Source organism: Sturnus vulgaris, chromosome 1 (genome assembly GCF_052056855.1).
Source record: "Sturnus vulgaris isolate bStuVul1 chromosome 1, bStuVul1.hap1, whole genome shotgun sequence".
NCBI lineage: Eukaryota > Metazoa > Chordata > Aves > Passeriformes > Sturnidae > Sturnus > Sturnus vulgaris.
In genome coordinates, this window is record NC_142243.1 from 139,320,485 (window position 1) to 139,342,201 (window position 21,717).

The 21,717-nt window shown below is 39.8% G+C and overlaps 1 protein-coding gene and 1 long non-coding RNA gene across 2 annotated transcripts in view; both read right to left on the bottom strand.

Moving 5' to 3' along the window:
- Window positions 1–3,067, bottom strand: part of SYBU (syntabulin) — a 39,230-nt gene extending 36,163 nt beyond the window's left edge. The window contains exons 1-2 of the mRNA XM_014879344.2: window positions 2,781–3,067; window positions 2,429–2,615 (exon numbers count right to left, since the gene is read on the bottom strand). Of these exons, the coding sequence (XP_014734830.1) occupies window positions 2,429–2,615; window positions 2,781–2,807 (214 nt within the window). The 5' untranslated portion in view covers window positions 2,808–3,067. The remainder of the gene's footprint in view (window positions 1–2,428; window positions 2,616–2,780) is intronic.
- A 659-nt stretch (window positions 3,068–3,726) lies between these two features.
- On the bottom strand, window positions 3,727–14,882 carry LOC148225556 (uncharacterized). Its single transcript, XR_015808328.1, has 5 exons — window positions 14,807–14,882; window positions 14,404–14,662; window positions 9,241–10,230; window positions 7,677–7,709; window positions 3,727–4,290 (listed from the first exon to the last, which is right to left on the bottom strand). It is a non-coding gene; the product is annotated as an uncharacterized LOC148225556 (long non-coding RNA).
- Between the last annotated feature and the right edge of the window lie 6,835 nt (window positions 14,883–21,717).

Consider the following 21,717-nt stretch of genomic DNA (forward strand, 5'->3'; position numbering starts at 1 on the left):
TCATGAACTTTCTCATACTGCTACATTAGTGTTCCCATCTGCTCTCGTCTTCCAAATTTACTACTTGCTAATTTTAAATACCCTTTTTGCACATGCTGCTTCTCAATTAAGAAGCACCAGGAGAGGCAGGTTAGGGGCTGTGGCCCCTCCACTCACCTCTCCACACATCTGTTCACCATCCCCTCCCCAGAAACAGGAATCAGCAGCCACCTGCTGCCCCTGGGGGATTTCACTCTAAATCAGACAAATGAGGATAAAGAAGGATCATAAGTGGAAGACAGGAAAGAGATGCCAGAATTAGGAAATCAAGTCAGTGACTGTTGCCATACCTGCATCCCAGTGAAAATTCCTTCAAACCTAGCAACAACTGGACCAGGGTTTGGGATGGAGGACAGTGCCTTGGCTGATCCATGGCTGTGTAAGGTCTGAAGACTCAGAGCAGCAAACCACGTAGTGTGTACCTGTATGGGTGCTGCAGGCAGCTTTAGAAACAAAGCTCTCACTTGGAGAAAAAAAATCATACTAAATCAATGCAGCATGCATGAAGCAATAAAAGATGAATACAATAAATAAAAGAGATGAGCAGTTGTGCTTAAGATGCAGGGTAAGAGACCAGCATTGCATGCTGCAATACCTCTGGTGAAAGCTGCCTTAAAACTGTCAAGCCATGAGATCAGACACACCCAGAACAAAAAAAAAAATGTGCTGCTGGGACTTAAGACAGCCTATGCAGTGCAGTGGGACAGCAAGGGTATATGACAGTGGCAGCTACTTGTTGAGTAGATCTGAAGAGCAGAGTACAAACCCAAAAGATGAAAAAAAATGTCAGTGATCAAGATGAAAGGCTTGTCAACAGAGAAGGAAAAAATCAGGATGACAACCAGCCATTTGGGAGAGATCATAAAAATAACGTATTTCTAGAAAGCTTCAAAAGATTTTATTTCTTTGGAATAGGCAAACTCAAGCAGGTAAGGTGGAGGGACTAAAAAGGCACGGGAAAAAGACTCCAGCATTCTTACAATCTTATGATGTTTGTTTAACGCTCTGCATTGTTCACCAAACAATAACCAAATAGATCATTCCACTGAGCCTGAATTGCAAAATCTGGCAAAGCTAGACTCAAACATGGATATTGTGTTTCTCATCTAAGAAAACTTGTACACTGTGTTCAATACACCATTTTTCATGAGAGGAGTTAAATAAGTAATAACAATAATCTAATCCACTGCAGTGAAAACCAAGATAAATAATAGCGTTCTGTCTATATTCCCAGGAACACATCTGGTAATTGAAAATACTTTATGAACTGAAAAAAAGGAAGCTTAAGAAGTTGCTCTGATACTAACTATTGCACAAAATCTTCTTATAATTCAGATTTTTAAATAGAGAATCAAAGAATCATAGAAATATTTAGGTTCCAAAGACCTCTGAAGTCATTGAGTCCAACCACTAACATAGCACTTCCAATTCCACCTCTGAAAATGTAATGCTTTCCAAAAAACTGACCATTAAAAACAAATTTCTCCACACCAAAAATACCTTTTAAATTACCACAGGCATATAGAGTCCAAGGTGTTCATAACGTGACCCTCAATTTTGTTATGCAAGTGCATTAATGTCATTTACAGTGAAGAGTTTCACTGAATTAAAAAATTACTCACCACTAGTAGGCATCTGAGTCTTTCATTGCCAGTTGAGGCATTTAAATTGTATTAAACTCTACACAGGGCAAATATTTAACACACAAAAAAAATCTGTTTTCTCCCTCGTGTAATATTTTGAAAAACAAATGGCATTCTTTGGTCTACAATTGGAGAGTAATAATTTAGTTCTGATCAATCACCCATCCATTGCCCTCTCTGTAGAGAAGCCATCATGTCCATCATGTGTGGTGACAGAACTATCAGTAGAAGACAGAATTCTGAAATAAACAAAGCTTATTTCAATATGACAGTGAAGACTTCACCTACATATTCTGTTCCAATTCATGGAGATCACTGTTAAAATACCAAAAGGAACTGCAGTCTGATATCCTTAATAGCAACTCCCCTGTTTTACTGACTTTTGATTTAAGGGCTTTTCAAAATGCCTTAATACCACGCTGCGGTTGTTAAGGCAAATCTTTCTCTTTAAAGCAAGGCTTCTGCCGCAATAAAACAGCCAACTTTTTTAGCAGTGGATAGCAGAACTCGAAATGGAAACATCTGGTGTCACTTACGGACACATATTAAAAGAACAGATACTAGATTTCCCTGGAAAAATCAATGGTTGCCCTTCTTCATGGGTGAAGCGCATTGCTCATGCGGGCTCGCTGGGAGCCGGACACACGGATGCTGCGGCTGGGATGGCAGCGGAGCCTCGGGGGTGGCCGTGCGGGGCACACCGTGCTCCCCAGAGACCCCGAGCCTGGCGGGAGTCCCCGCCGTACCTGAGCAGAAGCTGTTGCTGCTGATAGTCCGGCCGGAGCCCGCGGACGAGCTGGGCGGGTTGAATTCCCGGCTTTCCTCTTCCGAAAAGGGCGATTCGGAAGCGGGAGACACCTTCTGCTGCGGCCGAAGGACCAAGCGGGGGATGCGGCTGCGGGACACCTCCTTTTCCAGCTGCGTCCTCTGCTCCTGCTCGGGAAGGGACACCCCGTCAGGAACCTCTCGGATGTGCCCTCCTCCTTCCATCATCGAGGCAGGGACAGGCAAATCCCGGCCCCTCCGCCCCCCCCAGGGCGGGGGCAGGACGCGATTTGCCTGCCCCTGCTTCTCCCCGCTCCATCCCCGGCTGCTCACCTTGCTGCTCTCCCGCAGAGGCCCCATCGCTCCTCAGTCAGCGCGCAGCGGGCAGCGGGCACCTGGCATGGGCGAGAGGGATGCGCTGAGCGGGGCTGCGCTGCCGCGGTGGCTGTGGCTGTAGCTGTAGCTGTGGCTGTAGCTGTGGCTGTGGCGGTGCCTGTCGCTGCGGCGCTGGGGGTGGTGTTGCCCGGCCCGGCCCCGCCGCCGCTCCCCGCCCCGACACGTGGTGCCGCCGCAGCGCCCGCGCCGCCCGCCCCCGGCTCCGGGCTCCGGGCTCCGGGCTCCGGGCTCCGGGCTCCGGGCTCGGGCAGGTGCAGGGCTTGGGCTGGGGCTGGAGCTGGGGATGGAGCTGGGCTTGGGATGGAGCAGGGAGCTAGAGCTGGGGGCTGGAGCTGAGGCTGGAGCTGGAGCTGGGGCTGGAACTGGAACTGGAACTGGAGCTGGGCTGGGGATGGAGCTGGGCTGGGGCAGGAGCTGGGGGCTGGGAATGGAGCTGGGCTGGGGCTGGGGCTGGGGATGGAGCTGGGGGTTCGGGATGGAGCGGGGGCTGGGGATGGAGCTGGAGCTGGAGCTGGGGCTGGGGATAGAGCTGGAGCTGGGGATGGAGATGGAGCTGGGGGCTGGGGATGGAGCGGGGGCTGGGGATGGAGCTGGGCTGGGGATGGAGCTGGAGCTGGGGCTGGGGATAGAGCTGGAGCTGGGGATGGAGATGGAGCTGGAGCTGGAGCTGGGGCTGGGGATAGAGATGGAGCTGGGGATGGAGATGGAGCTGGGGGCTGGGGATGGAGCGGGGGCTGGGGATGGAGCTGGGCTGGGGATGGAGCTGGAGCTGGGGCTGGGGATGGAGATGGAGCTGGGGGCTGGGGGCTGGGGATGGAGCTGGGCTGGGGCTGGGGCGCGGCCCCTCGGCACCGCTGCCCGGGGCAGCCCCGTCCGAGCGGGCTGGCCGCGACAGGCGGGAAGGAAAGCGGGCAGGAGGAAACGGGCAGAGGGCGGGTGATGCCGGGACAAATACGGTGGATGTACGGCTATACACTTAGCACCGTCAGATTTCTCTGTTTTTTAGTCATAGAATCACAGATTATTAAGCGTTTGGGAGGGACCTTAAACATTATATAGTCCTAACCTCCCCGGCCATGGGCAGGGACACCTCCCACTAGACCAGGTTGCTCAAGCCCTTATCCAGGCTGGCCTTGAGCACTGTCATGGCTGGGGCATCCACAACCTCCCTAAGCAACCTGTTCCACTGTCTCACCACCCTCACTGGAAAGAATTTCTTCCTAATGTAAAAAACTCCTTCCTACTGTTTTTCAGTAACATGTGTTTATGGAATATGTAGAGAGACAAAAACTTGATTCTGGCATAAAATCACTCTCAGATGATACATTACACAGTATATTTAGTAGCAGTATTTTCTGTCTTACCATTCATTGTGGTAATTGTTGTCGACCCTCCTATTGATTAATGCACATGTGGTAACCTTGTTCATCTGCTCCCCAGAGAGGATCTACTTGAAAAAACAACCATTAGCAGGACTACAATCTGGGCTTTAAGCATACGCACACTATGGGTGAAAAGGACTGCTTTTACACAAAAAGAATGACGAAATTGTCAAGATGAAACTCATTTGAGGTTCCATATATATGTCTGCTTATTGGACTTAATGAGCTTGCAGAAGTTTTACTTTCAGCAATCATATTTTTGGGCAAAAATTCCCTTTACATTTATGTATACTGTCCTAGTTTCAGTTGGGATATAGTTAATTTTCCTATGACACCTATAAAAGGCCCCAATTTCTGTTGGGAACCTCTGTTTGCTATTAGAGTGTAAATATTAAATACTGTCTCAAAAATAATGAAGAGCAAATGTGCCTTTAATGTGTAATGCAGAGAGCACAGCATCAGTAACAGGAAAGGTGATGCATTCATCTAGACCTCAAAGAGGAAAGAGGACACTGGTGAGTGCTGACACACTGATTGTTGTGTATCCAAAGAGTCATAATTACTAATTTATTAACCTGGCATCAGAATTAGATCCATTACTTATGTAGAGCTCCAAGCTATGCTCTGCCAAAAAGATGATACCATCCTTCCTTGGCAATGACAAGACATCTATAATTCAGAGACATGAGATAGTTACAGCTGAAAAAAAAAAAAAAGCCTAAAATTCCTGTAATAAAAATTCTGTGCTTTTAAAATATCTTCTAAGCACTGGCATCTACCTTCCTGCCACAAAAGATTGGGAAGAATTCTGGACCTTTCCCTACTGCTCTAAGATTGTTTCCATGGAAAATTGCAAATCATATGTTTTAATCACACAAATTTGCTCTTCTGTTCAGTAGAGATCAGGTCACCTGAGACCGTGGGCTTCTCCTGCAAGCCAGCCGTGGCACATGTGGGGTGGAAATTTCCCACGTACATTTGCAAAGCTGTTGTACCAGCAGTAGGAGTAAGAAGAAGCTGTGCAGCAGCACTGCCATTGCCATAGTAACTCAGCTCCAGAGCTGAGCTGATTCAATTGTCAGAGCCTGTTTTATCTTTTTCCATTTCAAGCTCAAATTTTTGCCTTGCTAAGAAACAAGATATGAGAAGTGAAGTCTTGAGGCTGCCTCAGGATTCATAATGGGATGTGATTCCCTTTGATCTTCTCTCCTCTTTGCGTAGAGATTAATAGCCTTATCATAAATCATAAAACAATCATTAACTTTCAAGCAAACATTTCTTTTTCCCTTATAGCCATGTATATCTTATAAATATTGAGAAATTAAGTAGCTTTTCAGTAATTGATGAATTAATTCACTTTTAAGTCACTTATTAAAATATTTTCACTTTGCACTAGTTAATCATCAGTACTGGGAGGAACACGTATTTGATATGAACATGTGATATCACTCTTATTCTTCTCTTATGTCTTTTACAAACCAGCAGGATCTCTGCACTATCTATAAAAATAATTTTAAAACCAGAGTTTAACTGAAGAAATCTGTGTTTGCTGGAAAGAAAAAATGTTATGCATTCATAAGGGCCTCTGAAAACCTACAGAATGCAGTGTCTTCTTAGCCTTTCCTTGCTTTACTCCCTCCTGAAAAATACCAGCTCTCCGGGAAGCTGCAGAGGGCTGCAGATTCAGCAGAAGCTCCTGGGCTGCAGGAGCTGCCAGGGGAAGCTGGGCGCTGTGCCAGGCCCTGGGCTTAGACCTTTCCTGAGTGGGGAACAAGGTATATGAAGCAGTTTTCATTCCAGGCTTTGCTACCAATTTCTTCATTTTGGTAGAGTGTTCTGCCAGAAGAAGGTTGTGGGGGAGAGATGTGGTGAAATACAGAGGATCCAGAGTATGTTTTGCTGCTGCCTCTGAATTTTCTCAGTGGAAAGGGGAATGGGATTCCAATTCAGCAGAGTTTTGCTGCCCAGCATTTAGCTGTGTCCATCAGCACAGTCACAAGGAATTCATTGCATTGACACTGCCACATCTGAGCTGCTGAGAGAAAAGCTTCACCTGATGTTTTTGCAAACATTTCCGTGAAATTTGTTTTTCTAAGTTTGTTTGTTCCATCTGATGGCTCATTGTTTTGAGACATCCACAAATGCTGTTTTCCAGTTTCCTTTCTTGCAGTGTAATAGTTTTGCCCATGAGCTGCCAGAATAACAGCAGGAAAGCAGTAAAGCGAAAGTCTCAATATCCTAATTAAGTATCCAAATACCTCAGTTCAGAATTGGGCACTTCAGAATAAGCAAAAACCATAACATACTCAGGAGAGAATCGCCTAGAGCTCAGCAGTATGTACAGGAGTACCTTTGCACCATTCCACACAAGTGGTTTATTCATGCTGCCAGCAGAGACCAAGTCTTGACTGCTCCCTTCTCTCTCTGTGGTATAGCCTTTAATGCTTCTTTCTGTTTCCATGAATTTCCCTTTTCTGTGTAGTAGCTCAGCTTCAGCAAGAAAGCTTCAACTCCTCACTTTTGTTTTGGCCAGTTCTTCAGAATGGAAACAAGCAGGACTTGTAGGAATTCAGAGACAGCAGTCAGCCCAGGTGGCAAAAGGAGTGGAATTTTTTTGTTTGTGTGTGTGTGTGTGTGTGTAATAATTAAAATAATTAAAAGGCTGAACAAGGATTCCTGCCTTATATGAATTCTTACTCAACAGTCACCTCACACACCTTTGCTATTCTTACACTGTCATCATTTGGTAGTTGCATATACTTGCAAAATTTGACTTTGTGGAAAAGTGAATGCTTCCACACTCAGATTATCACCCAAAGAATGCTGGTCCAAAACCAGGCTGGCTCATGGCTCAGACCAGGACTGTTTCAAATTTTTAGAATAGTGAAAGTACTTTTGGACATTTGGGATGAAAAGCAAAGACACATTTTGTGATCTTATGTTCATTAGGGCTAGGTGGCTTTCCCACAAAGTTATTTTGGATTGGAGAATTTTGGTGCCTAAATCTCTCTAGATTCAATTTCATGGGTCTGAGTTTTTCTTTTATGTTTTGGCACTCAGCTTTCAGAGGTTGACAAAGTGCAGGCAATACCTGTACTGGCCATAGGCCATGTTTTAGTCTTGAATTACATCACGCATTACATTGACGTGAGGTCAATGATGAATGAGGCAGAGGGCAGAGCTGGGCCCTGTAATCCCAAGACTATATATGATTTCATTAATGCAGGCACATAGCTGATAATGCTCCTGTTGGTGACTTAGGAAGCATCTGTACTTTGCCAGCTGAGACAAGTTTGCTTATCTAATGTGTCAATCCTGTTTTTCTATTCAGATGGGTTGTATAATATCAGCAGATCTCACTCAAATGCTTCACAAATGCTAAAAAAGAAGACCAGCTGGAGCTAACACTTTTCATAGAAATACTTTACATTAGAAGTCAGCAGAGAATTACCTGGAAAAATTCTTTCATCTTCTTTCAGAAATACTAGAAAATGAGAGAAAGATGAGAAGACTATGAATATCATTATAAGACAGAGAAAACAGAAAAAGGGAAAGATTGCTTCATGTTGGTCTTTGGCAAAATAATAGAATAATTAATTTGGGACTCTGATAACACAAATCATAGGTTAAAAATATAAGTAATAGGTATCAGGACAGCTTTATAGGAAGCATATTCTGTAAGAAAGGCTCATTGGAATGCATAGTAACATTTTAAAACTTACAGCCAAATTCAAAGAAAATACATCTGGGACAAATAATAAAGCTTTGCCAACAGGAGGGGAAACTGTTTTGGAAAGAAAATTTGAGAAAAATACTTTTAGCCCTAAGTGGCCAATATCTCAATATGAGTTCTTAGAGTTAGACTGTGGTTAAGAGAACTAATTCAAAAGAAGTGGAATATTTAGCTGAAATAGGGGAGGGATCTTGCCTGCTAACAAAGTGTAAGATGTCTGCTGGAACAGTGTGTTCAGTGCTATTGGGAAAGAGTTCAAGGGAAATACTACTTTCTGCAAGACATTTATTTAATCTGACTTCTGATAAGAGTCGTGTGATCTGTTTGTACTAGACAGATCTGTCAGTACTACTCAGTGAAATGCAAGCCAGAAAGCAACCTAAAGCACTGTGCACTCTCAGATGTTTGTGAAGCAGCCTATATATGTAGAAAGGACTTGGGCTGACTTGTCTGACTTCAGGCATCTGAAGTTACTGTGTGAAATTATGAGATATAGAGAGGCAGAGTCTTGGCAAGCAGGCACATCTATGCCTGTGCCCTCACTGGAGGTAGAGATGCAAGGAAGGATCTGTGGCCAGCAACTCCTTGGATTTAAACTTTCTCTACAGGGGTCCCAGAGCTCTGCCAAAACTCGTGACTCAGCTCTGCATCCAAATAGTTTGGTAAATATATGAAATTTAGGTTAAAGTGCAGATTTGATCTGCTTTTGAAATAGTGTAAACCCATTTAAAAAATCTATCTAGAAATTATTACCACTACCTATTGTAACAAGCACTCCTGTCAAAGTCTGTTAGTTTGTAGATGTGTGGTCTAAGTGACACAGAAATATTTTGTGTTTTAGACTGCAGCTGGGCCTGAGGTGTAACAAGAAAATCTGGTATTGCTATATGGGTCCAATTTTTCTGATTCATAAAATGGATGTACATAGCAGGACATGTATTTTGATAACCTCTGAGAAGATTACTGTGTGCAGTGTAAAACATTAGGAGTGGTCTTGTTATGATTCCTAAAATCCAGCCATCTAAGCTCAATAATGATATCCTACTGCAACATATGGCTTTTTTATATCATGTAAATTCTATACAGATTTGCAGTAGAGCTTGGGATGCAGCTATGGTGAAGCCCTGAAAAAGATGATGGTGTGCAGCTATTTCTGGTAGATGAGTCCTGGTGTAATCTTCAACCTTAATTTGTTTTAATAGGTTTTGGTATGATATTTCTGAAACCTGAATACTCAGGAGAAACAGATTGGTCAGAGACAGACACACACAATGACTCTTACCTCATTTTGAAAGCTTTTCTGCTTTGGGGCAAGTGTTCATTTTTATATTGGCTCAATGGTATCAGCCAAGCATTATTTAACCTGGAGGATATAGACGTGGTGGATCTGAGAGAAATTTTTTTATATTAAGTCAGAATAAGTGAGAAAGTAAGTAGTGGTGGTATTCAGCAGTTAATTATTTCCGAGTGCTGCATCTCCTAGGGTTATTAAAGAAATTATTTTAGTATCTTGCTTTATTTTCCTCAGTACCTTATGTGTGAAATCGTGAGATATAGAGAGGCTTATAGTATATAGTACTTGCATCACAGAATGGTCAGAAAAAGCATTTGATTGGGAGTCTGAAGTGCAACTTGGATATTTTTAGTTCTATCTGGAAACAAGGGTCATTTGTAAAAAGATTTTTATGACCCCAAATATATGATATCTGAGAAGTGTCTGCTCATTTAACTTGCAGACCTAACTGGATTTCTATGTTCTGATGAGTAGAAAATTTATTTCTGATCTACTTTCATTCTGTTCTTAGAAAGCAGGTAGAGAAGAGTCTGACTTTGAATCCTCTTCACTGTGGGAAAGGAAAAGGATGCAGTGAAATGTGTATATCAGAAAGTTTTACAGGAATTGAAGCACATTCTTGCAGAGCTCTTAAGGTGAGCTCAAAATTAATTGAAGGCATTTAATATGTTTAAGAGTCTGAACTCTCACTGACCTGGTGTCTAACATGGGTCTTAAGAGCTCTCTTCTTTGAAGCAAAGTAATGCCTTGCCAATTGCCACATGCTTCTGCCAAAATGTAATAAATGGAACCAGTACAATTTTCATCACTTTATAAAAACACTCACCCAGGAGTGAAAGGAGGGTGAGATACCATGATGGTGTAGAAGGAGATGGCATCTAGAATGTCCCCACAGGCTCCTCTGTATGATCCAGAAAGTTCTGCTCGAGCTGCAGCCAAGTGAGATGTGATCCAGAAGGTGACAATCAGTTCTAAGTGCTTGGGAGGCAAACACAAGGCAATGGGGAAAGGATGTCAAGGGTGCACATGTGATCTGAGGCACTGCTGGTCAAATAACAATATGATTTCCCATGCTCCATAAATGAAGCACGAATCCATTTCAACTGCAACTGAAGTAAGCAAACCAGCATAAACTGTACATAATTGTCAATGTCAGTAGCTATCCCAGCTTCAGGGAAGAGCAGAAACTGTATTAGCAGAGCACTGTAATTTGAGCTCAGGATAACTAAATTGAATTTAACCAAATATTTCAAAGGTAACAGCAGAAGAATGGTCAAAGCAGAAGCTTTTTACCTTGGTCCTTTTAAATGGCAAAAATATGAACAATACTTCCCCCCTCCCACCACCACCAAATAGACTTTAAAAATTAAGAATCTTGCGAAGTCTTTTATCCTAATCTTTGTATTAAGCACTCTATTAGTCCTTCTGGGGTTGCTTTAATATTAAGATTTGGGATATGCATGAATTTTTCAGTACTGAGGTTCAGTATTGAACAAATAGTAATTTATATATGTGTATTCATTGGTAAACCAGTTCATGAAAATTTGAATATCTCAGAAGAGGAACCAGAAATATGTTTTTTTAATTTATTCACCTGATGTCGTAGTATTTATATTTTGATCTTATTCTTAGAGCCTGGTCTTGCTTCTATCAATTTCATAGTATTGACATAAATAAGCCAAGGAACATAACACAGTTACTCTTCTCCTCCTGCCCTTGTTCCCTTCTGTCTTTACTGACATTCTTGGCTTGACACTTACCTAGCAGTGCTGTCCACATAGGCACTCTGTAAGAAGGTTTGGAGGTTGAATTGTGAACAGGGATAAGGCCTTTTTATAGATTTTTTTCAGTATCTATTTCAATGTGATCTTGAACAGAGCCCTGAAATACTACTTCATATAAACAATAGATGGTAATATTAACAGGAGTAAATGGTTAAGTTTAATGACTTCCACATCAGAAAGATTATCAGATGCCAGTTGGGCTACAAATTCTTAAACAGTCAAATGGAATGATTACTAAACGGACTCAAAATCACTGGTGTAAGGGTTTTGGAGCAGTGTGTTTGTAGTTCACACACTACACTAACCTGTGTACGGTTCCTGACAGGTAATTTCTGCTTGATAACAACTGCCCACATAACATGTGAATAAAGTATGTTGTTACCATCCTCTCAGTCTCTTTCAATAAGATAAGTGTGCCATCTGGGACAATTAAAAGGCAAATGCCAAACTTTTTTTTTTTTCTTTTTTTTTTAAATCTAGGCATCTACTTTAGACAATGACAATATCACATTTTCCACACCTGTCAATAAATAACAGTGAGACTGCTTTGATTCAAAGCCTTGTGAAGTTTCTGAGAACATTGAATACATGAAGGGCATAAATAAGAGTGCCTCACTTTAAAGAAAAGATGTATGTTTGTAGGGCTGCTGAAGATTTTTAGTGTTTATAAATGTCAAGAGGAAGAAATGAGAATTTTAATCTCAATTTTGCATGTATTTTGATAACTTTATTGACACTCTAAGTTTATGATTTTATTTCATTTTTCTCTAAAAGAAGATAAGATAAACAAGAAAATATTTCCTTCTGATAATGAATTGTTGACCGTGTCAAATATACTGTTGATTTATAGCATGATTATTAAGGTGGAAGAACTGGATGGAGTTTGAGCCGTGAATTATGAGTAACAGTGCAAGACTGCATCAGCCCCCTTATCAATTTCTTGAGGCTCAGCTGTGTTTTGCAGGCAGTGCCCTCCCCTTTGGACGAGCCTTTGGCTGCAGCCAGCGTGGAGGCAGAGCTCCTGCTCAGGGATGTGTTGGCTCTCTCTGTGCTGTTCCAAGCTGGCTGGAGGCACCCAGCCAGTGATCCCCAGCTGCACATGTCTGACACCATCCCTCAGCTCAATTTAATTGCTAATTGTGACAAATCCTCCTAGAATTCGAGTGCAGGGGCATCTGTGTAAGTGTAGGGACAGGAATTTCATATCCCATTCCTCCTGGGAACTGCCCTGGGTACAGTGCCACCTGGCACCAGTGGATTTCAACATTCCCTGCTGCAGCATAAAACAGTGTTGGGCAAGCTTTAGTTCAGGAAAGATAAGGGATTGGTTTTCAAATATTTCTGAAATATGACTCAAACCCACCGTTCCTGAATACTCATAATTACCAGCACAGCTGAAAGGTTGTGTCTGACTGTAGCTCCTACCAGAAGTAAGGCCTAAGCTTTGAAATCACCTACTGAGGAAGATACTAAGATACTAAGAGGGATTTGAATTAATACAATTATTGCACACTTACTGGTGATAGGCATTTCAGAAGATTTAAAATCCGTGTTAGTAAAAACATATGTTATTAAAAATTACCTATTCTACACATTAGTTTTCCTGTTTTCCTTGTACTTTGCTGTCTTAATCTAGAAGTCAAGTGGTCATTGGGCCTTTCAAATGATTTGGGGGGTAACCAATGCAGATTCAGACTTTCAAAAGCATTAATTTTTCCTTTGAAAAGTGTATAGAATGTATGTAAGTATGGTAAATGGTAGATTCCATTTATTATTCCATACACCTCTTATTTTTTCTTGTAATTTTCATTTTAATACAGATATTTTGTAAGACATGATGAGAGACTATCACGACTATTTACTGTGGTTTTGGATTGATTTTAAGCAGTCAAGAGCATCCACTCAACCCACTAAAAATATTAGTCTTGAGTTTTCATGGAAGGCAGATTTAACCCACATCAATGCACAATTCCACAAATGCAGGACTTTGATGCAAGGAGGACTGCTCATGGCAAGTCTGCAGGATCTGCCCTCAGATCAGTATTAAAACTGCTGTAAGATGACTTAAAATTTTCATAAATAATATTTAAATAGCACCCAGTGTTCTTTTTTATGGTATCAGTAGAGTTAATAAAAACATTCTTTAAGCCTAGACTCAAGAGAGAACTTGTGACAAAATGAAATATATCCTGCTGAAACCTTCTGTAAGCAAATACCACAAGCTGTGCCAAACAATTATGTTAGTTTCACATTAAAAGTAATACCAAATAGAAAGAGAGGACTTGCATATTCATGTCACCACTGTTTTTGAGTGGTACACCCATTAATAAGGCTGGGAAAAAAGGCCATTAAACCATAAATTGTTTATACAAATATCCAGTACAGAAATGAGTTTTAAAGATTTGGTTTTTTAATAAGGAAGAAATGGATTTGAGTATCAGAACTGCTTTGTAATACTATTTAGGAATATTAGAAACTCTGTTAAGAATCTAGTTTTCATTACAGTTTAGTTATGAATTGGCTCCTCTGATCCTATATACATACAGACTATTTTTTTTCTTTTAATTGTGAGAAGATATGGTGTAGCATCTGCTCTTTGCAACAAAGCAGCAAATAGGGGATTAGTGTTCAGTTCATGCCTGGTACATGGCAACTTTTGAGTTCATAAATGGATTTTGGTGGACACCACTGAAGTGGTGAGTTTATATCTACTTAAAACATCAGGTGAGGGACTCCTGCCAAACCCAACAACTTGTGATGTACTCTTACCCAAAGATACCAAGTTTTGTATGCTGTTGATTGGTGTGGGATCTCATGCTCCTGCCTCAGGGACGTGATGCAATTTCTCATCAGATACTCCAATGCTTTTGCAAGCAGGCTGTATCTGTGACCTGACCTTGACCTCCAGAGAAACTCCTCTCTCCACTGCAGCAGATGAAACTGATATGGCTGGAGAATACAGGGCTTCATAACAAGGGAGCATTTTATCTGTAGAGGTTGCCAGAACACACTGACAACAATTTTGATTTCAGAGCCGAGTTCAACTTTTTTTTAAAGAATCCCTTATTTTTGCCAACTGAAATCTTCACAAATAGGTTTAGCAATGCTTCAACAGAAATACAGGTACTTCTTGGGTTTTTTATCTATGTTTTTCAAAAGTTTGTACATTAGTTTATTTGTTGCCCCAAATATGTGTTGGAAGGCACCTTTCCCTTGGACCTTACAAAACTTCCTTTTCACAGTCTATCACGAATCAAAATTATCTACATATGACTAATCCTACCCAGTCTAATCTCACCAATATTACTGTATTCAGCTATATTTTTTGTATCATTCAGCAAATCATTCAGCACATTTTCAGGGTTACCTAATTCATCTTCTCCAAGTACTGTACAATTTCTCCTTCCATCTTCTGTCTCCTTCAATATGTAAGAAATATTAGTTCAGAAGTCTGAAGCTCGTTTTAATTTAAGATAAGAACATTTCGGGATTTCAGATGTTAGTAGATTTTTTTCTGCTTTATAAGGTGGAAACATTGACTGGCAGGCCCTCTTTCAGTGACAGGCAACTAATAACATCAGCAGAGGTGGGGTTACTTTTTTCTTCTTCAATTAGAATCTCATGTTCTGTAGAAATAGAAAATAGAGAGTAATTACATCTCTTACTGGTTTTGTATAATAATGTGTCACAAATGCTGTTCATACTCCTGACTTTTTCACAGTTCTTAGATGATGGGATGCCTTTTCTAATTTTTCTTAATGATCACTTACATCTGCTTATATTGAAGACATTGTGGGTTTTCTCCAGATTCTTGTTAGAAGTCACTATTCAGTTCCAAATAGGACTAGAAAATAATATGAACAGTATGAAGTCATACTTGGAATTGTTCCCACTCAGAAAATGCTTTTAGATCAAGAGTGCAACCTCATCCAACATTTAAAATAATGGCAATACTAAATAAACCTGAATTCTGTTGTATGGAGTGAAGAAGTTAAATGGTACCTTACTCCTCAGAGTAATTAGGTAGTTTGCATGAAGTTGATTTAGTGTTTCAAATAACAGTTTTTTTATTATTGTCCTGCAGGTTCTGGATATTGGCAAATATAATTGTCTTTGTAATAATTATAAATGCATTTGAAATGTTCTGAGTGGTAAAACGGCTTCTTATTCTGTTGCTTCTTATGGGAGTGTTGGAGCAGCATGAGAGGAGCCTTGATTCTGCAGAGGGAATGGTGTGCATGTGCATCCCCTAGGCTGTGTAGAGGCTCAGGCATGTGCTTATCTGGTGATGCTCAAATTTTTTGTTGCTGAATGTAACAAATCAGGTTCCTTCCTATCATCAGGATGTATGTGGTTTGGTTTCCTCCTCTGTTATAAAATAATAAATATGTTCTCTAGATGGTAATATAAATTATTCTAGGAGTAAGAATTTCAACCGTACCTATATTGATTCTGGTAGATATATTTCTAACTGGCTCTTAGAAGTTTCCAGCAATGGTTTCCATAATCTCCCCAACTACATTACTCTTCCACTCTTAGTTATCTTTACTTGGTGTTTGAGCTTTGTGTGCTAAAGTGTTAAAGTCATTACTTCTTGTCCTGTACTCCACAGCCATGAAGACAGACTGCACTGTTTTTAGCAACTTTTTATGCATGTGAATATTTCCTCCTGCTTATCTCAGTCCTTCCTTATTCTGTTCAGCACATGATTTCCTTCATTTATTTTCATTTATTCTGCTTAAAACAATCATCTTATTATACTCAGATGATATAACTTGTTAGGATGTTTTTAAATTCTAACCATTCTTCAAAGCCCTGACAGTCCCATTCAGCTTGGAGTTGTCGGCACATTAACACTATAGTCCTTATTCCATTATGCAGGGCACTAATGGAACTGTTTGCCAGAGCCAGGATGGATCCCCCTGGACCCTACTGAAATGCATGTTGCCATTTTTATAATGAAGCATTGATAACTGTTCTTCTGGTATTATTTTGCAACTGGTTTCACATCAAGAAAAAGATAGTTCCACCTCTATCACATGTCCCTAGTTTGCTTTGAGAATGCACTGTCAGTACAGTGTCACAAGTACTAAAATCAAAATATATGAGTTCAGCTGTTTCTCTCTTACCCACACGCCTGTGACCCTGTCACAAAGGAATTTATATTGGCTTGACATAATTTATTCTTAACTAATCCACACTGACTCTTAGTGATCTCCTTCTCTGCCAGATTCTTACAGATAGTTTGTAGAAAAATGTTCATTTTGGTTCAGACTGGGAGGGGGGAGGAATTGGGATGAGACCTTCACCATTGGTGGCTGTCAGCTGAATGTCAGTGGATAATACCAGAAAAAAACCTGCCTCTTCAGACTCTTCACCCTAGATGCCCTCCAGACTGCAGCAGGGATCCCTGCTGCCTGGGAGTTAGTAACAGGCTGTGTCTGTGCCAGCCCGCCTGTGTGCCAGGGACGGGTTCCTGGCACATTCATCTGACTCCTTGGGATGCAGCTTCATTCTTCTTAACCTCTTGCATCCCTTTTCAAAACTGAAATCTAGCACAGTTCTCACCAGTGGCAAGCACTTGATTGGCAAGTGATCTTTTTAGTGAAATGAAACTTGGCAGCATGATTTGTTCATACTCACTGAATGGTAGACTAACAGTTCAAGTTTTCCTCTTATGATTGAAGTCCTCCAAATGTCCATTGCATCACTTTTCTTTTTCCCTTGTATGAGAGCAGTAATTTTGTCTTGAAGTTAAAATCTGTTATCTGATAGCCCTTTTAGAGTGAATTTTATTGAAGTGTTGGCTCAAGTGCTTATTTTCACTAAAATGTGACAGCTTAATAGCTATATTAATCTCACTACATTTTAAAATGATGTCTGGTGTTTTCTTTTTCCAGAAAGTGAACATGTCGAAGATGAGAACAAATAACATAAACCTATACATATTTGCATGCATTATGTATGATATAATAAAGGTATTTATCTCTGAATAAACTTTATATATGTGCTTTTTAAAAATAAAATAATAATCAAAATCAATTTAATGAAGTTATTTAATTAGCCCATACCTCTAGCACAGAAAAAATGAGACAGTCCCCAGATGTTGCTGGCACATTCCCTGATGCTCCTGCAAGCAAGTTGCAGCACTGCAGGCAGGGCATTCTGGGGGAAGGATATTTGCATGTCCTGTAGACTCAGGCATGATGGGTAGAAAAGGTGCCTTGGGAAGGTTGTAGTTATTGTTCCATCCCCAGAGCTGTACACTAAAGAGGTGGCCTTGCTGTCTGTTTTCTTCCCGTTTGTGACTGAACCAGTGATTTATAGTCATTGCCTCCAGTTAGGAGTTTGTTCTTCCAACTTGATGCAAACCAGGTGACCTAAGCTCCTCCATTTGAAAACTCACATGCATTTAAAAATAAGCAAGGATAATTTCAAAAGCAAAACCAAATCAAACAAAAAAAAGTCAGGTGAACTTTGGAAAACAATTTTCCATAAGTGATAAATTATTAATTCCAGAAAAAAGTCATTATGCAGTTAGCATTAAAAATATGGCAAAGACTTCTCTTATTTGCTTTCATGGATATTCCACAAAGGTGTTTCTGCTATTGAGGCTGGAGGGCACACATGACTGTAAATGTGGAAGCTTCTGCAAATAAAGCATGGGAGAAGGGATCTCATAGACTTTATGCTTGTCGTAAGTAGTTATTAGCCTGGATCTTTTATCTGCCTGAATGTAATACCATATTTCTTATTTTTATTCTTTAATTATTATTGCTGTTTGTCAATTTATGAGGTTAGAGGATCATAGTAACATTTATAAAAGTAGGAACTCCATGCACTAGTGTACATACATCTAAAAATACCAGAAACATTCTGATTTGAAAGGTGAGATAATGCACTATTTTATCTAGATACTTCCCATTCCAGGAGAGTTCTGTTTCCTAATTCTAGACTGCAAGCTAAGAAAATTAATAAGTTTGTTTCTTTCAATTTGGACAAACTATTTGATGGATAAGGAGCTTGCTGGATGGCCACAGTTTTAAACTAAAAGAGAGTAGGTTTAGATTGGACTAAAGAAAAAGTCCTTTTCTGTGAGGGTGGTGAGGCACTGAACAGATTGCACAGAGAAGCTGTGGATGCCCCATCCATGGATGTGCTCAGGACCAGGCCGGATGGGGCATCCACAAACCAAAGAGCAATCTGGTCTAGTGGACAGTGTCCCTGCCCATGGTAGGAGGGATAGATGATCTTTAAAGATCATCTATCCAAATGATGATAGATTTTCCAAACCAAATCATTCTATCATTCCGTGGTTCTATGACTTTGTAAATAACCTTTAAACTGGTATATAGGTGAGACATAAATTCAGATGCAACATTAGAAGGTGTTAATTACATCTTTTTCAAATAACAGGCAAATTCATCTATACAAAATTCCAGACCTGAAAAGATCTGGGTATAATTTGTCAGCACTTTTTATATGCCATTTGAAAGGGATAGAGTGGATACCAAGAAGCTTTAATTAGCAAGGGAACGAATTAAAGAGATGAGATAACAGAAAACATAATAACTTTAATGGACTTTAGTTTGTGTTTTGCAGAACGAAACTGCCCGGGGAACTGTTTGCAGGCTCTGTTCTCCGGCACCCTCTCCTGGCTGGCTCAAGAGTGGCAAAACGGCCTTGGAATGTGCCAGGACTTTTGGGGATGCAGATGACAGACTGCACCTACATTTTCAATGGAAAGTTAAAGTGGAAATAAAGTGCATGAGAGAAACAAAATCATTTTTTTCTATTTCCTGTAGGTACCATGAGCCTATCTGCAGGATTGAAGAGGGGCTGTATTTATCACTTGGGAAATAAAATCGTGCATTTGCATTCTCACGTGCTTGGACACAGACCCAGACCAGACACCTGTGCTATGTGGTGCAGCAGAAAAGTCACTCCAGTGGGTACAGGTCCACCCCCACTGTGCCTTCCCAAACAGTGCATCCACAGCTTCCAGTCACTAAGCACAATGTATCCCAGGGAACAGAGTACAGGGATTTTAGTTGCAGTTCTGGAAGGAGGGGAGCAGTAAAACAAAATCCGTGTACTGTCAACATTGATTTCATGCCTGACATGAATAATTTCTTCCAAGTATGCAAAACGGGGAGAGAAAGAACATTTTCTAAGCAAATAACCACTTACTTCAGCTGCAATTGTAGTCCTAAAGTGCAGTAATTGCATTAGTCTTAAATTTCACTTAATGCATATGAATGTAAGATGTTATGAAATTAGAGGCAGGGCTTTTGGTAACACGCTGTTTTGTAAAAATGTTAGCATTCTATATTGTAAGAACATCTCAGACAAGTGGAAGATAGATGTTTTTCATGCCTTTAAGGGATTTTGTTAAGGATGTTTATACTTAGAGATGTATGCAATACATAATATATATATATAAAAATAAATATATATAAAAATATATAAAATATATATAAATATATATAAATATATATAATATATAATATATAATATATAATATATAATATATAATGTATAATGTATAATATATAATATATAATATATAATATATAATATATAATATAATATATATAATATATAATATAATATATATAATGTATAATATATAATATAATATATATAATATAATATATATTATATAATATATATTATATATATATTTATAAAAATAAATACATGTAGAAAAGATTCCATCTAAAAGAAAATATATTTCTAAATTACTGTGAAGATGTGATTTTCAAGGCTTTGGATAGCCATTTTCTCATAACAATCAGAATAAGCCAAGTGCAAGGCAGTAGTTTATCAGAGATTTGCTATCTTTGATCAGCAGATATGTCATGAAGGTACACAACAACAACTTCACGTTGATAACAAACTCAGCCACACTTCAATACACAGCCAGAGCTGAAGGCCAAAACTCCCACATGAGCTAACACACATCAGGGTGAGCACAGCAGCATTGCAGTGACAACTCACAGGTTACAGGATTGGTGCCAGATACCAGTCAGGGATATTTGAACCAAAGAATCATGGAATCTCCAAGGCTGGTGAAAGACATCTTAGATCACCAAGTCCAATCACCAACCCAGCACTGCCACCATTTTCCACACTAAACCATGTCCTCAAGTGCCATATCCACATGCTTTTTGAACATTTTCAGGAATGCTGACTCCATCCCTTCCCTGGGCAACTCATTTAATGAAGAAAGTTTTCCTGATATTTGATCTAAATCTCCCCTGGTGCAACTTGACGCCATTTCCTCTCATCCTTCCACTTGTTCCTGGGGAGAAGAGACTGACACCCAACTCATTTCAACAACATTTTTCAGAATCATTAAATCAGTCTTCCACTCAGAGTTACAATAGTCATGCACCAATGTCTCCATAGACATTAATTTGACATAAAATCCCACCCTTTGTGCTGTATGAACAATGGGAAAGAAGAATTTTCTTGCCTAATGCATCTATTTCTACTGTTAGAGAAATTACTACTGTCTGAATAAGAACAAAAACTGGTTGGAACTAATTTATCAATATTCTTTTCATTTGCCAGCTATTTTTAGGGTTTTAGAGAAATTTTTTGGCAATTGTGCGGGGGAAGAGAAAGCCCCTAAAAGATTTACTTACTCCAGTGTTAGGCAGACAAATGCAACTGTCCAGCCTGTGAATCACAGAGGGGTCTCAAGGGACAAAGCCATTAGCAGCGAACCTCTGTGTAAGAACCTTGCACCCAACGTATCTGCCTTTGTGGGCTTCATCAGAGATCCAACCTGTTTGAACTGATGGCTTTTAGTGGGTAAAAGCACTTTTCATTCTTTTAATAGACTCTGAAATATCCTATGAATTGTGCTAGAAATTTTTGCTGATTAAAATGAATGTAATAATTACTTTTACATGAAGAACAAAGTATAGATAGTGGCAATCATCTTGATAATCTAGACTGCTGCAAAAATTCCTGCCATATTTAACATTCATTTGCCAAAACATTCAGTTTTGAGGTAGAGAATCTACTTTCAACCCAAATGAAATGTAAGTAAAAATTGTAGTGATATAATTGAATTAATATAAACATAACTGTCAGATTCTATTTTGAGATTTTTAAAACATAAGAATCAGATCTTTTATACTTCCCTTCTAAATTCCACATCTGCATTCAAACCAAATGCACTAACACCTTCCAGAAATACTGCAGTAAAGTAGGTCAGGAAAAAATGCAGTGCTACATTCAATTTCACAGAATTTAATGGTATTACAGAAATTTCCAGATCCAATTTTTATACCAATTCACTGAAGTGACACTATTTGAGTGACCCAGTCAGCATAGCACCATTGTAGCTGATATAACTTGAATTAATTATTATTATTTAGGCTTGGAAACAATCTCATGAATAATATTTTCAATCCTGTTTTTATTGAGATTTAATGATAAGTTATTTTCCAAATCTTAGTATTCTACAGATCTGTAGTGAAATCTCATTTTATACTTATTGTATCAGAATGCTAAATTCTTTTATTGTATAAATGATTTTAATGAATTTAGGACTAATTTACCATTCTGCTACTCTTCTTTTAGGCAACATGAGCCATCCAACCTTTGAAATGCACATAAAAGAATTTGTTTCTTTTTGAGGAAAGCACAGAATCAAGGTGTTGCTGAA